The 16,477-nt window shown below is 33.0% G+C and overlaps 1 protein-coding gene across 4 annotated transcripts; it reads left to right on the top strand.

Annotated features, from left to right (window-relative positions):
* The first annotated feature begins 7,417 nt into the window (after positions 1-7,417).
* Positions 7,418-16,197, top strand: LOC114745677 (uncharacterized). Of its 4 annotated transcripts, XM_028933841.1 has the most exons (9): positions 7,420-7,754; positions 8,597-9,064; positions 9,233-9,404; positions 9,826-10,129; positions 11,680-11,752; positions 13,508-13,598; positions 15,519-15,598; positions 15,767-15,978; positions 16,134-16,197. In XM_028933841.1, the coding sequence occupies exons 1-8, from the start codon at positions 7,662-7,664 to the stop codon at positions 15,965-15,967; spliced, it is 1,482 nt and encodes a 493-aa protein (XP_028789674.1). In that variant the 5' UTR covers positions 7,420-7,661; the 3' UTR covers positions 15,968-15,978; positions 16,134-16,197. The 4 variants fall into 4 exon arrangements, with proteins under 4 accessions (XP_028789675.1, XP_028789673.1, XP_028789674.1 ...); XM_028933842.1 differs by having other exon boundaries at positions 7,418-7,754; positions 9,832-10,129; positions 15,767-16,189; XM_028933840.1 differs by having other exon boundaries at positions 7,419-7,754; positions 15,767-16,189.
* Positions 16,198-16,477: the final 280 nt, after the last annotated feature.

The following is a 16,477-nucleotide window of genomic DNA, read 5'->3' as shown; positions in this document are numbered from 1 at the left end:
TTAGATAAATTTTTATAAAGAATTCATTTTCACATAAATTTATGTAGATGATATATAGAAAAATCAGTTTCAGGATATTTAAATTTGGCAAAAATGTAAAAAGGAGGTTATAAAAATTTGTTTCAACTTTTAACGTGGCTTTTACTTTTTTTAAGCACATGCATTGTTCTATTGAAGACGATCATGTTTGAGATATTATCAAACTAAATATGGATATTTCTTTAAATAGAAATTCGAGCATTGATTTGTTATGTTGTGGAAGACTAATATCTTTCATTAAATATAATCTAAATATTTTGTTTTCTTTTCAACTGACTTTTTTTGGGGCCAACTGCACTTTGGGTCTTTCAAATGCCAATCCAAATATGTTATTGCCATTGTAATACTGTTGGGTGCTTACAATTTTAAAGTAACTAAAAGATTTTTTTTTTTCCCCTCATGAATTGTGAGCTATTTGTACCTTCCCAAGGCTAGGAGTCGAAGGATTGAATTAATTTAATATTACAACCAAAATAAGATTTGGGAATATCAGAACAACGATCAATGGTTTTTTTCGATGATTTGATGCTCTTGCCACTTCATTTGCAATTTTGTGACCACTAATTGACGAGTAAGATTAATCTATTTATAAAAGATATGAGAAAATTTAAATTAATTATTAAAGATATCATGATTTCTTATAGTTTGTTTTCAAATTTATAACTTTGTGATTACAAATTTGCAAGTGTTAATTCATCTGTTCATAAAAAGAATATGAAGAATTTTTATGACTTATAGTAGATTGGTACTTAGGGGGTGTTTGAGAAGCCCAATAAATACTTTTCAAAAACATTTTTCCGCAAATTGAGACAAACTACTCCACATATTTACTTCGTATACCGTAAAAACATTTCTGAAACTATGATTTTGATTTTACCAAAATACTTTTTTAAATTTGTTGGCGGAAGGAGAACCTCTTAGAATCCTTCCTCTTCTTTTCTTCTCAAATTCTTATTTCTACCGTTAGATTAAAGAATAAATAGTTTAGATTTAATATTCTAAAAATATTTTGGACATCTATTTTAAAAAATATTAAATTTAAACTATCTATTTTTTAATTCAACGGTGAAAATAAGATTTTGAAAAGAGAATGAGTAAGAGGAATTTTGATTCATTTTGTTGGTTTGTAAATTTTTAACCATTAATTTGCCAGTAAAATTTGTCTTTTTATATTCCTTGATTTACCACCTCTTAACCATTAATTTGTAAATAAATCCGTCTACAATTTCCTATCTCTCATGACAAATTTAACTTTCCATTTTTACTCATCTAATCCTATTTATAGGGTAGAGAGATAAAACATTTTTGTCATATTTATAGAGTACTAAGAGAAATTTTTTTTATATGAATGTACAAACTTACTCTTTATTTATTATGGTATTGATTGTGTTTGTATGAGGTATAATATATACTAAATAGGGATAAAATTGAAAAGTTATTGAATTATAAAGGATAGTTAATGAAATTTAAGATTTTCTCAATTTGTGTGAAACATATCAAAAGTGACCTATAAATAAAACCAGAGAATTTTTTTTTTTTTTATATCTAAGTGCCTGCCTCTGTTTAACATTTTAACTTACTGTGTGTCTCTGCTTTATTAAAGGGCATAATGGATGACCAAAATCGGTCTTTTTTGTTTTTTTTAATTATAATTTACGCACTCATTATATTATTCATAAAGAATTTAAGCTCAAAACTTCACATTTAAAAAAAAAAATTAAAGGAAGTTTCTAATGTTATTGGGCTATAAAAGCCCGACGAATTGGTCCCTTATATTTGGACTCCAACATATATACTAGGGAGAAAATGATCCAAAACCTCTGACATATGGGAATTCTAACATAGTATCTCAAAATAACTTAGGGAGTGTTTGGATGGAAACCAAACCATGATTTCAGAAGTTCTTTTACGGTTTACGAAATAAATATGTGAAGAAATTTGTCTCGTTTTGCGGAAAAGTGCTTCTAAGAAGCACTTTTAAAGGTTGTCAAACACCTTCTTAGTCTTTACCCATGAAGTTCTTTAACAATTGTTGAAAAGATTGCAATTATTCATGAACTATATCTTTGTTGGAGTAGAGGATACAAAAGAGTGGAAATACGATCTGGCTGCATTAAAGTTATTAATCTTGTTCCGACAGGATGTGATAAAAACCACCCTTTTCAAAGACGTAGTTGATGAAATTAGAAATTTATTCCATAGGAACTGGCATACTGTAATTAAACATGTCTTTAGAGATAGTAACATCAAAGCTGATCACCTTGCTAAACTTGCTCGTGATCTCATAGAGAATTTTTGTATCTTTGATCAACTATCACCTCTTACATAACAGGTACGGTCGTTGATGAAAAAAGATAGATTTTTCTTAGTCGTTTTGATTAGGTCAACTTTTAGGTTTTCCTGTCTAACTTGTATTTTTTGTTAAAATAATATTATTCAATACTTACTTAAAAAAAGAGATATCATTTTAAAATTAAGTTATTTGTAAAGTAATCTATTTTTTGTAAATTAATCTAATTGACTCAATTGTCCTTGTATAACTTCATCCAGAAAGAGCGCCGATAGAAGAAATTTTACACAATGTGCATAAAGGCATTTGGAACATTTCACAAAGAAACTTAATTTCAGAATTCTATAGGAATTAAAATGATTTTGAAAAACCGTTTTGAGATTTTCATATTTGGAAGGTTTTTAGATGTCTTTCTCCCTTCTCGTTAGTGGTACACCTAAATGGCTGCCTTTAATTTCTACTATTTTTAGTTTCAAGTTTGAGTTTAGATGTGATAGAAAACCTAAAATGATTAACAGTTTCTTCATTTCTGATTGAGTTGAGTGAGTCTCGGAGACTTATCCAGTGGATGCTGCTGTTAATTTCTAGCTAGGTTGAATATATGTGAGAGTTATTAATTTTGTTCCACATTCTATTTTCTGAATACTCATTTTAAAATTCTGATTATTTCGTAAATTGAAAAGAGACCATGTGACATGTGTCACGGTTTTGATAATTGAAGACAATGATTTATTGTAATAGTTAGTTTATTTATTTATATGTACTGTCTTGTTTCCTTAATATAAGAACTAAATACTACCTTTAGTCCTAATTATAAGAACTAGTTGACTAATTTGAGGAGATTAAAAAAAATAAGTTAAACTAGTTATTTGTAATAAATAGGTATTGTCTTTCCTAAAATATCTTTGCTAATTAAGTATATTGGCTAGAACATCATTATTAGAAGGATTAGTTTGGAAAAAAAAAGCATAAATATGAAAAACAAAATATATTGGGATCTTATATTTAGGATCAAAATAAAAGTCAACCGAGATCTTATATTAAGGACCGAAGGTAGTAATTAATTTGAGTTTGGCCAAAAAAATAAGTAATTTGAAAACATTAAAGAAATTAGTTAAGTTAATTATTTTGCATCAGACGTGGATTAGTTTTCTTATAGTACACTTTCTAATCATAGGTATTGTAACTAGAGCTCATTTACTATGTGTAATAATAGGAGTGTTGTGAAAAAGAAATTATAAATTTGGAAGGTAAATTGAATTGATGTCTTGTACTATTATTTAAGACTAAAATAAACTCATTGTCTAATTCTTAAATCCAAGAGCTAAGGTGGTAGCTTGGTTGTTCCATCATCAAGGACTCTTTTATTTTTTATTTTTTCCCGCGCACACATCAGGCATCTAGGTCTGCCTCTTTTAACTTGAGGATTTAGTGCCTGTTTGGATCAGCGATTAGAAAAGCTGCTTATTGAAAAAGTAGCTTATGGATAAGTGAAGTTGGGTAAAAGCTAAATTGGATAAGCTGAATTATGTTTGGATTTGAGTTCAGAAAAGTCCATTTACAAAAGTGAGATTGGTAAAAAGTTGTTTGGATTATGGTTGAGTAAAAGTAAGTTTGATTGTAAATAACCAAAATGGACATGAGTTTTAATAAATAATGAAAAATGAAAAAAAATGACTTCACATAATACAATGGAATTAAAATAATTTAATATGAAGAAGTGAATTAAATTTTAAAATTTTATAGAAATAAAAATATATATTTTAAATATAAAGTGAAAGAAGAAAAAAATTTAACAGAGGATGAGGGGAGGCAACTCGCGGGTCGTGGAGAATGGAGACCTCTGACGCGAAAGATAAAAAAAGAAGAGTTGAGGAAATGAGGGATATTGGCCGAAGAAAGAGAAAAATAACCATCTGACATCTTAACAGTAAAAAATAAGCTCTTATACTGATCCAATAAGCCAGAAAAGAAAGCTTGGGCCAAAACGTACGTTTAACAGCTTAAATCCCATAAGCTACTTTTTTTTTAAGCCCAACCAAACAGGGTAATTTTTCCAATCGGGCTTACACTACAAATAAGCTTCTTTTAAGCCCTCCAAAAGCCCTGCCAAACGGACCCTTAATAAACCTATGAGCTATTTGAATAGAAACCAAATCATGATTCCAGAAGTGATTTTACAGTATACAAAGTAAATACATAGAAAAGTTTATCTTGATTTGCAGAAAAGTGCTTTTTGAGTTTGAACTTGAGAATACAGTAGCATTAAATCTTAGTGGCAGAGATGCCACCCAAAAGACTTTCACATTAATGTGAAAGTCTTTTGGGTGGCATCTCTGCCACTAAGATTTAATGCTACTGTATTCTCAAGTTCAAACTCAAAAGTTCCGATTGCGTTTGGTTTTCCCATAAAAGCATTTTTACAAATATCTTTCTTACGTGGTTGAAACAACGCTGCCACCCAAAGTGGCGGGTGTTCCACCAGGGTCATTGTATGGAATTTAGAAAGGATCACAGGGCATCTTTTTAAAATGCACCACGTGCATCTTCTTCGCTTTGGGAGGTACAAGGTGCCAGGTTTTGACCACGGCAAGGTCAAGCTTCAGTTCAACAAGAGCATCCGCATGATAGCATCTTTGTCATCTTCCATACCCTTTTTTTTTTTAATCTTGTTTAGTTGGCGAACGCTGACCCACTGCTTCTTGTCTTCTTTTTTTTTTTTTAAATAAAATTTTTGTGTTTAAATGTTATGGGAAAATAAAAAAACTGTTCTCAAATATTACATTCGGTTGTAAGTATGCCACCAAGGCAGCATGTTTATTTTAATATTATCTCAAATCTTAATTATAAGACTTTATTTGTAAATCACAAACGAAATTTTATAATTAAGATAGGAGGGAGTACTAAATATAAAATTTTAGTTTACTTTATTTTTCATATTATATTATTTTCGATCTTAATATAAAAACTAGATTTGGAGTTGATTTTAATTCTAATCTTCTTTTTTTTGTTTTTTAATTGTTACCGGAAAATAAATATAATGAAAAATACCATGTGTTTATTTTGTTTGTTAAATATAAGAATTTAATTAGCTTTATCTTTCAAATTATACTACTTTCAATTTTAAATATAAGAGCTAGATAAGAGGTTTATTTTGACCATAAATATAAAATCTTAATTTACTATGTCTTTTATATTTATAATTTTTTTTCCAAATTATTATATTAATTAGACATATTAAGGAGTTTTTATTATGCGGCATTTTTAATGCGCAGGATTAAAGATGGCATTTTAATAAAATCAACACATATTTGTCATCAATAAGCAATGACCAACTAACTAATTTATTCTATATTCATAAGTTAGTTATCTAACTTTGATATTAAAAATAACTTTCTTAAAATATTCATATTGAATTATTGATTAAGGAAATTTTTGTTACCCTATAAAAAGCGGAAGTGCTAGTCTGACAACAACTAATAACATGAAAAGTAGTTGCTGGTAAAAACACCATCGAGAAAATACTGCAAAAGGAGCATTAATAGTAATAATATCTCCAAAACATGAAACGGATATCAGCTTGACTTGCCTGAGGGTTGACCAGCATCTCCCTATAAAAGTTCAATTCAAAGGTGCGTTTAGATGAAACCAAACTGTGGTTTGAAAAAGTGATTCTGGAAAATAGATTCTGGGAAGAATAGATTCTGGAAAGAATAGATTTTATGAAAAAGTGATTTTGAGAAGTGAGAGTGTTTGGATAGTTGTTATCAGAAGCACTTTTTATATATACAAATTACTAAAAAAAGACATAAGTTAATATGATAATTACAGAAAAAATAGATTTTATGATATATTTTAATTTGAAGGAATAAAATTGTTAATAATATATTTTTATTAACATAATTAATAATACATAAGATAATATAATTAATAAATAATTAATATGTATATATATTTATAAAATATAAGATTAATATGTTTATAAAAAAATATGTTTATAAAAAAAATAACAAGATACATATCCTATAGGCTCTCACACTCTCCCTTTTTTCTCCAAAAGCAAAATTTTTTTGCTTTTTCCAAAACCATGATTTTGGTTTTTGGGTGGGTGTTTGGGTGATTTATTCCCCAAACCATGGTTTGGGGTGTCACCCAAACACAGCCTCATTCTTGCTAAAGCATAGTTATTATTTTATTAAAAACAATTCTATTCGAAACACTGTCAGGTACTAAATGTGGATACCTCTTTTACCGGGGATTTTAACTTATAAAAGTTCAATTCATTCTAATGACAGGAACAAAAAGGCTGATTCGCTGGGACATTTGAATGCTAAAAACGGCCACTCTAAAGAGAATCTTCCATTCAGGTATACTTTTTACCCTTCAACAATTATCTACCTTTAGTATTTTTGGGCGAAAAAAAAGATTATATAAAAGTCTCGTGTAAAAAAATATATTTACAAGTAATTTCTCAATATTTGATTTATAAATATTTGATGAGTGTTCGCAAATTTTCAGTTATTTTAAATTATAAATCTTTCTTCAATATTTGTAAGTTAAGAAATTTATAACTTGTCTTGCATGCATTTTTTGGGGCTAAGTAATAGCTAACACTCTAATATTATTTTCTAATTGTATCTAGCCTCTTAACTTTATCATGCCTATTTTGACAACTGCTTACTATATTTCAGGGAGGAGAAAGTATGTCAAACATTTAATATGAGTATTTTTATAAAATTTAAATTTATAATATATTTAAAAAAACTTAACTAACCTTAATCATATTATTTGAGTTTAGACCATTGGATTGTTTTTTTTTCTTATTAAAAAAAATGGAGGGAGTATAATTTAGTGTTCCACGATGTTGGATTTCCATGTCTTTTTCTGTCTTCTTGCTGTTTTAGGTGATCTCTTCTCCTAATTTTTGTTTTTTAACCGTCACTGTTTGGTTTGCGCTTCATTACTTCTGATCAGTGAACTTGCACGGGGTATGGTGCTATTTAGGTAGAATAAAAAAAGTTCTGAACAGGTTACAGAGATAAGTGAGAGATTCTGGAGATGGTAAAGTTGGCGGGTAGATAATCTGTCACTACCATTTTAAAATACAGTGAATCCAGCACAATCTGATGCATTTTCACTTGTTAATTATTAGTTCCTCAAATTCCAGTGGGCTTTGAGCGTCCTCATCATTCCGTTTTATCAACTTTTCCCCCAAATATTCTTTTTGGGATGCTCGTGCACTCGTGCATTTGAAGACTACACCGTTTAGCTCTCAAGTTGGCATCACTCCCTCTGCCGTTTCTTGCGCTTTCTGTGTTTTTCTTGGAATTCAATGGAGAAAACAGATGCAGATGCAGATGCAGATGCTGGAGTTCGAAGTGATGGAGAGTCCTTGTCGGATCCTGCTCATTATCATCGTCTACAGGTGATTTCACAAATCTGAATGGTAGAAACTTTTTTGTTTTTGGTGCCTGGGTTTTCTCCGGATCAAACGGGTTCAAAACCATACAGAGGAGAACAAAACGAAAGAAAATGGAAATTTAAAAAAAAAAAAGGGAAAAGAATTTGAGTCTCCTGTTTCTACTTGTTGTATTAAGTTCCATCACTGAGCACAGGAAAATCGATCTGAAAAACGAGAAAGAAAGTGAATTAGGACGAGTGTTTTCCCTTCTGCTCTGAGTTCCAGTGATTTAAAGGTTCTCAAAGCTGAATTGTTTATGATCACGTTTCCTTTTAATTTCTCCCTTGTTACTGTTTTTCTGGGTTTGCTTCATTCAGTAGTCAGGATGGCTGACTACACTGTTCGTAAAACGGGTGGCTTACACTTCAAAATGGTATTGCTTGTGACGTTAATTTGAGGTACTACGTAGCAAAACAATGAGGTCTGGCGCTTAGTATAAACGGATTGGAGTTTAATTGCTAATTTATGTCTTAGTTTATTATTTATTAGATTACATCAAGTTAAAAATAATTTTCAAGTTTGGGCTTGCTTGATGACCCTGAAGTAGTGCCTTCTATTGTGATCGCAAAAGATAAACTCAAATTGGCCATGATCTGGGAAGCAACCTTGCCACATACCATTTTTGATACCTGTCTATTGTGAGAGTTAAAATAGGCTAAAGGAAGTATGCCAACAATGAACATAAATCTACATAAAAGGGGGAAAAACAGGGATACTAACTAATTTACCTACAGCTTTGACCTTTTGTACCTTTCTCAAATTTGTTGAGCTCTTTGTTTGATGAACTAGTTTCGGCAACATTCCAGACATGCACAGGAAATGAAAAAGCTGATAATTACTCCTTGCTTCTGCAGTCCAGACGACCAAGCCTCACCTCTTTGCATATACCAGTAAGGTCAATAGAAAGTGCGTTATCATCTTCTGCAAAGACGGAGGTTCTATCACTGTCAAGTCCAGGTTCCTTCCGAGGAGGACTGCCTCCAAGACCTAGTTCAACCAGAGTCAAGTCTTCCATGAGAAGTTTACTTCCTCAGAGGAGCTTAAAGGCAAAAAATTGTTCTCCAGATTGTGAAAGGGAAGTTCTCATTGTTTCTGATATTCCCTCATCAGATGGAACTTTGCATAAGCCTTCAGCTTCAAGGTCCCTTTCTTTTAATAAGGTTCTGTTCTCTTCATCAACAAAAACATCAAATTCATTACCGGTCACACCAATTGCAAATACAGTTGCAGAGACTGTGCAGGGAAGTCATCCAGGAAGCGGTCCTGACGTAAGTGTATGTTTCATATGCTGATTCTTGTCCTCCATAATTTGAAGATCCAAACAATAAATTTTATACTCTACTCAGTAAAAATTTTGAATTTTGTTGGACCTAAAATGGGTATATGTGTACTCATATTTTGCTGCATCAGTGAATAATATATTCTTTTTCATATATACGTAGAAAGTGGAAGTCAAGCATCACATGACTCGATCATTTTCAGTTCCAGTTAATATCAAATCCTCTAGTTTAAAGCGAACAGGTTCTAGTGGTTTGATGCGAGTAATTTCAGCAAGACCACATCCTGCAGCTGTTAATGGCCATTCATTTGATAAAGCTTCAGTGCCAGAGATTGGTAATTCTTTGTATTACATGAAAGTTATATTATTTTTCTACCATCTTTTGTTTCTTGACCAAGAATATGTCTAATATGAGCCTCTGAAACATCTCTCTGTTTTGACGAGCAGCATTCATGACCTTACTGATAGATGAATGAAAATATGTTGATTTACGAAAGAATATAATGAAAAAATTTTCTCTCTTACCTTTGGATGCTATCATTTTAAAGCAATTCCATCTTCTCTAGTAAAGAAATGATGATCATAAAAATTTTCTATGCATCTAGGACAATTTATTGGCACTATTATATGTAAAAATATTTTTATAAACTTTTTTTTATGCATATTAATTTACTGTCCCCTAGTCCTTGGTTTCCTAGTTAATTTTATGCCAAAATTCCTTCTCTTCCTGCTTTTTCCACCTTCTTCCTTTTCCAGTTCCAGCAATTGAAGATGCTACTGAGGACATTCCTGAAGAAGAAGCAGTTTGTAGGATTTGTTTAATGGGGCTGGAAGAAGGGGGGGATACCCTTAAGATGGAGTGCAGTTGTAGAGGAGACCTTGCGCTTGCTCACCAAGAGTGTGCAGTGAAGTGGTTTAGTATAAAAGGAAACAAGACATGTGATGTTTGCAAGCAGGATGTCCAAAATCTTCCAGTGACTCTGTTGAAAATCCAAAGTCCTCATCCTACTGCTGGACGGTCATCAAATACCCCACAGGAGACAGAAGTTTCTTTTCACAGGCAAGTTTAAGTGCTTCAATGTGCTAGCTCTTCTTGTGTTCAAAGTCCTTTCAAGCTGACACATAACAGACTTAAACAAGTTCTTTTGTAACACATGCTTTCTTCATACTTCCCTTATAATTTTTAATTATAAATTAGCTAGAAACTTTACCCTAATCATAAAATCAGGGATGATGATAATTTTCTTTTAGCTTGTGTTTGACATCTGCCCTATTAGGCGGCACACTTAAAAAATTCATAGCTAGATTTAGAAAGATTGAAATGAGACAAGCTTTGGCTTGTTTCCTCTATAACAGAAAAAGTATCGTCATACAAATTTGGAATATCTTTAACACCTTAGAATTTACATAAACGTGGCTGGCCGATCAACAAGAATTCTGGATATTTATAAAATTCAAGCTTGACTTTGTAATTTTGTTGCTCATGCCACAAATTTTCAAATAACATGAACGGGTATTTATTTTAAAGTTCTATCATTCCTCTAGAACATCAAATATATCTAAGAATCATGGGTCCAAAAAATTTAAACCAACAATAATATCTAAGACAACTATATAAGATTCTTTTCAATTCCTTATTCTAAGTGTAAATAAAATTCTAACTAACAAAATATATTAAATAAATATTTGTTCTCTCAAGACTCATTGTCAACTGCCAACTTGCTTCTCTATATCCTTTCCTAGCTTCACCTAGCATGGCTTAGTAAAATGGGGCAAGATGTGGGGGAATAAACAACTGACAATTCAAGCATGTTATCATCACTCAAGCAATGGAATACAAGCACATAACATCATGAGTCATTATACATGAGATACAAGATGTAGCATCCATATAACTTAGTACATCATAAACTCAGAATTCATGCTTCTCTTTATGTGACCAAATTTCATCCTAGAAAAATTATAATTACCGTACACTGACCTCCTGTATGAAGGACCGCCATTGGTCAATGAGTGTACTTGAAGGCACCAAAGGGGAGATCGGGTAATGAAGGGCTATCAGGACAATGATGTGATGATATTAAACAGAAGAGGCCTGGGGATTTAGGCAGGTGGAAGTCAGCTGGGGGAATACGAAGGGAGAAGAAAGGAGAGAGGCAGATTCTGAAGAAGAAAACTAATGTAAAACAATGAAGGCAAAAGGGGGAGGGAGGAGGAGGAGAGAGGTAGAAACAAAGAGGGAGAAAATAGAGAGAAATTGAGGGAAAGAGACTGAAAAATTCTCAAAACTTTTTAACAGGCCAAACGAAGTACAAGTGAATATGGGCTTATTTATAGTGCCTTTATTCTAGTTAATCTAGACTAATGTAATGTGGAAAGATAAGATAAACTTTTTTTTTTTCTTTTCATTTTTTAATTCTTAGGAAGTCTACGCTATTTTTAAATAAAGAATATTGTTAATATTAATGACTAAAATACCCTTTTAATTGATATTTTAATTTTTTTTATTTGTCTAGTCTTTTTCTTTCTTTCTTTTCTTTTTTTTTTTTTTTGTTCTGTGCTTTTTAGTGGTTCTAATTATGTTGCATTCTACTCATTCATGCATGACAGGATCTGGCAGGATGTACCGGTACTTGTCTTGGTCAGCATGCTAGCTTATTTTTGCTTTTTAGAGCAACTTCTGGTATGGCTTTTTTATTTTATTTAACCGTTTCTAGTGCCAAATTATAAGTTGGTCCTCTTTGAAGAATAATTTATCCTTTCGATGGTCTTAATGGGTCTGACGTCATCTACTTTGCAGAAAAATCATTGGCGTAGTGTTGTAATAATCACTAAATAATGTAGGAGTGGTAACCTCGTCACTAATACTGCATTTTGGGGCCAGATTTACAAGAGAAGGGCCCAAACAAAGGGGGCAGGCCTAAGTCAGGGGCATATTGGGAATCAGGGTGCCTAACGATCATCTGAAAGTGTCAGGGTAGTGGAGTGCTTGAAGTAAAAGTAGCATGAGCGACGTAGGAGGAGAGCAGAGTGTGACTGGTTTCGAGGGAGGTCCTGGTCTCTTGACACTGTCAGATGATTGTTAGGCCGCTGATTCCCAATATGCCCCTGAATTGGGCCTGTCTCCTCTGTTTGGGCTTTTCTCTTGTAAGTCTGGCCCCAAAATGCAGTACTAGGTCCATCAAGAGACAATAATAGTGACCGTACACGTTGGCTATTGAAGTCAACGTCTACACTTAACCGTAGCAATGATTGAACTTACCAAAATGAGTCCTCACAAGCATCTGATTATCATTTTGTCTCAAGGAACACATCTGTTCTCTCACTACCCTCTCCGCCCCAAGTTAGTCAAAGCTTCGGAAAGAGGTCTAGAAAAAGATGCAGGTGACCAATGAATTAAAAAAAAAAAAAAAACAAATAAGATCACAACAAATATTCACAACTTGTAAATTAGGGAAGGAATGAACATTTATTCCTGTTATTGTATGGAGTAATAGTAGGATAAATATCCCTACAAAGTGGATTGTAGTTGCTGCTGCCAAGTATGAATATGCAAATCTGGATTAGCTAATTTAGGGGGAAAAAACTTTTAGTCTTTGAACTTTGCCTTAATTATTGATTCATTTCATAAACTTTGACTCAGAACAATTCAGTCCTTGTATTTTACTGAGTCAAGGAATTATGGGGCAATAAAAGTACAAGAACTGACTTGTTCCGATTTGAGAAACCTTACAGATTCTGTTTTTCTAACTAAGTTCGGGGACTGAATCAATAAACTAACAAAAATATAACAGAACTAACTATAGCAACAACAACAAGAAGAAATACCAGGCCTTATCCCACTAGGTGAGATTAGCTGTGTGAATTGCATTATGCCATTGTGTTCTTCTTGGCTTCCTCTACCTCTCTTCACAAGACTCAAGACCATATGTTCCTATCTTCACTAATGCCTCCATCGGCCTTCTTTGTCCATGTGAACACCTTGAACGGTTTTCTACCATCTTTTCCTCCAGAGACACCAACCAAAAACTTTCTCATATGCGTTCTTGTAGAGAGGCGTCAAAATATTCTAGTATATTTCATTGATTCTGTGCAAGGGGATATATACAGCAGCAGCTAATTAACTCAATACTGCAAATGTGGGAATCACTACACCCTCCATAGATCTCATAAATCATGGTATCCAACCTTGTGAACTAAATTACGCCCCCCACGACACTTTTGACCTATCTCCTCTCCACATTTTAGTCATTTTGTTTGTTTTTATTTCTTCAATCTACTCCATTCTCATCCTTTCCAACAACCAAATGGCCCCTTAATGTTGTTCATCGAGCAAGAGATTGGAGAATTCTGTCTTCTTTCAATTTTTTTCCCCCTTTCTAAATGTTTTTCTAATTAAATTAAATTATGTCTGACAGATTGAGTTCTAATTTAACAGGTTTCAGATATGGGTCCTCGTGCTCTTGCCGTCTCACTTCCTTTTGCCTGCACATTTGGCCTCATCGCATCTTTGCTTGCTTCAACCTTGGGTATGTCTGCTACCTTCTGCCTACCTAAGCTTGTTAAGTAGTTTCATACGTACTTATTAAATAAACAAATTGTGAACAGTTCTCTATTTTCCCCCTTCTATTGGGCTAGTCAAAACTTTTAGCCACAAAGCATTGAAATGAATGTTCAGTCTCTAAATAAACAAAATTTCTAACCTTAAATAAATCTGAAGATTTAAAAAAAAAAAAAAAAATCCCAAAGACATGGAGGATAAGATGTCATCTATCTAAATTTAAATCCAGGATATAATAAAAAGACATTAAATAATATCCTTAAGGTTCCTATTTGGAAACTTGTATGTCTAAAATAGTAAATCCAATGGATTTTACAAGATAATGACATTTATTGGATAATCCAAAGGATTTATTTGAAAATCCCCCAATCCAGAAGATCTTAAATGAATAAGTAAAACAAAAAATAAGCTAATTAATCATAACATATAGCATTTAAGCATCTTAGGTCCCATTTGGTACAAAGCATTGAAAATGCAAAGTAGGGATTAGGATTAGGATTGAGAAAATCTATTAAGCATGAGAGAATGCTTGTTATATGTGATTAGACAAATTCATGTATGTGGGATTAGGAAATACCATAGGGTAAGTGGTATTTCCCAATCCCATCTCCATGGGTTTGCCTAATTCCATGCAACAAACAATTAATCATGCTAAATACTTTTTTAATGACTTTTCTTAATTACAATCCCAGTCCCTATTTCTAATTTTGAATGCTACGTACCAAACGGGACCTTAGTTCTTGGTGGGTCCTTTTTAGTCATCGGATCTCCTACTTGTTGGCCTCCATATGTGCCACTTGAACCTTGCATGTCACATATGTCACCCCTTTTGACATAAGCACCATGTGGGATAGGATCTTGACCTCCATCACTATCACTCTCCTACACCATTTCTTTTCTTATCCTCTCCCTTGCTCCCTCCCTCCCTCTCTTCACGCTCTTCCCTGCATAACCGCAATCACAGGCTTTCTTCCTTCATGACATCTGTCTAAGTAGTTACAGTATATTCCTACCCCTAATCTGCTCTTGATGGGTCTGCTGCTTACTTGCCTTATTCTTCATCCTATAATAGACCTCAATGGGCTCATTCTCAACACCTCTACAGCTTCTTGGTGAAACTTTAAGCCTTTTCATGCATGGGATCCTAGTTTTTCTTGAGTGAACCTAGTACTTGGTTTTTAGGAGCATTAAAAACAAAAAAAATATCTTTGATAAATTAGATGCCCTTGTGATTTGAGATAGAAATTGTGACTTTGAAGCTTTCCATCTGCACTTTCTGTCTTTGAGATTGAAGGTAGTCACGTTGAGATTGGAGATTGATTAATGTGTATGAGGTTCATATACAAGAGCTGAAAATATGTTCGCATGCAAAATTTACAAGGAAAATGCAACTACAATATTAGGTTGAGTGATGTGGCTGAAATTGACATTAGAGGGCAACTTCTAAATATGAATGAAATGAGGAATCCCCCAGAGAAAGGAAATAGTTATAATTGGATAATAGAATCTACTTTGACGAGTAACTTCCTGGGTTCTTGTGGTGGAAGCATTTCACATTTTCATTAGTTTATCATGAAAATTTGCTTTCCCTGTTCGGGTTGTTGATAACTCACACTAAAAATCAACAAATTGGATTGGATGAATGTATTTTGCAAAAAGGATCAATCGGTAACACCAATTCTATTAACATTGTTCTGTTTATATTGACACATCCTTATCTGTTATTTTTATGATGGATACTATTGAAAGTTGCACCAATTTTGTGCTGCAAAAGATAACTTGATGCTGAGATAATAATGTCTCTCATTAATTTTAATATTTTTTAGCTAGTTATAGTTAACTCCTTCAGCAAATTTTAAAATCTCACTCTCTGTTTTATTGGCGTTAGTGAGCAGGGATTACATGTGGGCTTATGCTTGCTTCCAGTTTGCAATTGTCATCCTGCTGGCTCATGTATTTTACACTATAGTAAGATGGCCTATTTTCTTTCATGACAGTTTTGTGATCATTATGTCTGATCTTCCCGTTTTATGATTAGGGCAAAAAAAAAAAAAAAAAAAGAGTCCCACTCCGATGAAAATTGTATGAGATTGATCACTGTATACAATCTTATCGTGGGCCTTTTTGTGCATGTAGCGTAAATTAAATGGGATTCTCTCGGTTATGCTTTCTTCACTTGCTGGATTTGGGATTGCAATGGTTGTAAACTATCTGCTCAAGGAATTTTTAAATTGGAGATTTAGAAGGCAGATACAATCTATTAACCATACCCTAACGGAGCAGGAACAAGGACAGCATAATAGGCGGCAAAGACAGCAGCAAGTGCAACATCAATAATGGTACCTCCGGTAAATAGCTGAGGCAACTGGTACTAGCAGTCTTGCACAGTCTTCCACTATTGTGATGAATTTTGCTTCTTATCACTCAATCAGAGATGCTGTTTTTGTTTTGGCTACAATCTGATGTGCTGTTAACCCATGATTTTTTTTTTTAATTGTACCAGATGTTATCTGTGGGAGAGAGAATGGGGTGACTGATGTTGTCCATGGGAACCATCCATGTGGGTCCCCACACTTTGTCTTCCTCTCCCTCTCACCCTCCCCCGTTAAGTTTTTGCTGTTTCTGCATAAGTGTGTGTCAATATATTTTGGGATGTAGGCCTTTGCATGCGCAAGGATAATGTAAATAATTTTTGAGTCATTCCATCTATGTGCGGTTTAAGCTGTTGATGGGGAGTGTGTGATGTGTCCTGTTGATTTAGATGTACTTGCTTTTATGTATTTCGCTTTTTACATATGTATAATTTGGCTTTTTTTTTTTTTAAAAATCAATGCCCGCATTCACTGA

Source organism: Neltuma alba, unplaced genomic scaffold, assembly GCF_004799145.2.
Source record: "Neltuma alba isolate B1F8T4 unplaced genomic scaffold, ASM479914v2 tig00004750_pilon, whole genome shotgun sequence".
In the NCBI taxonomy this organism is placed as follows: Eukaryota; Viridiplantae; Streptophyta; class Magnoliopsida; order Fabales; family Fabaceae; genus Neltuma; species Neltuma alba.
Note: the sequence above shows the minus strand (reverse complement) of the source record. Positions and strands in the feature narration are given on the sequence as shown.

Coding starts and splice junctions, on each gene's coding strand:
- LOC114745677 (XM_028933841.1), top strand. CDS start 7,662: ATGGAGAAAACAGATGCAGATGCAGATGCAGATGCTGGAGTTCGAAGT. Junction 9,065..9,232: donor GAAGCGGTCCTGACGTAAGT/GTATGTTTCATA, acceptor ATATATACGTAG/AAAGTGGAAGTCAAGCATCA. Junction 15,599..15,766: donor CTCATGTATTTTACACTATA/GTAAGATGGCCT, acceptor TTGTGCATGTAG/CGTAAATTAAATGGGATTCT.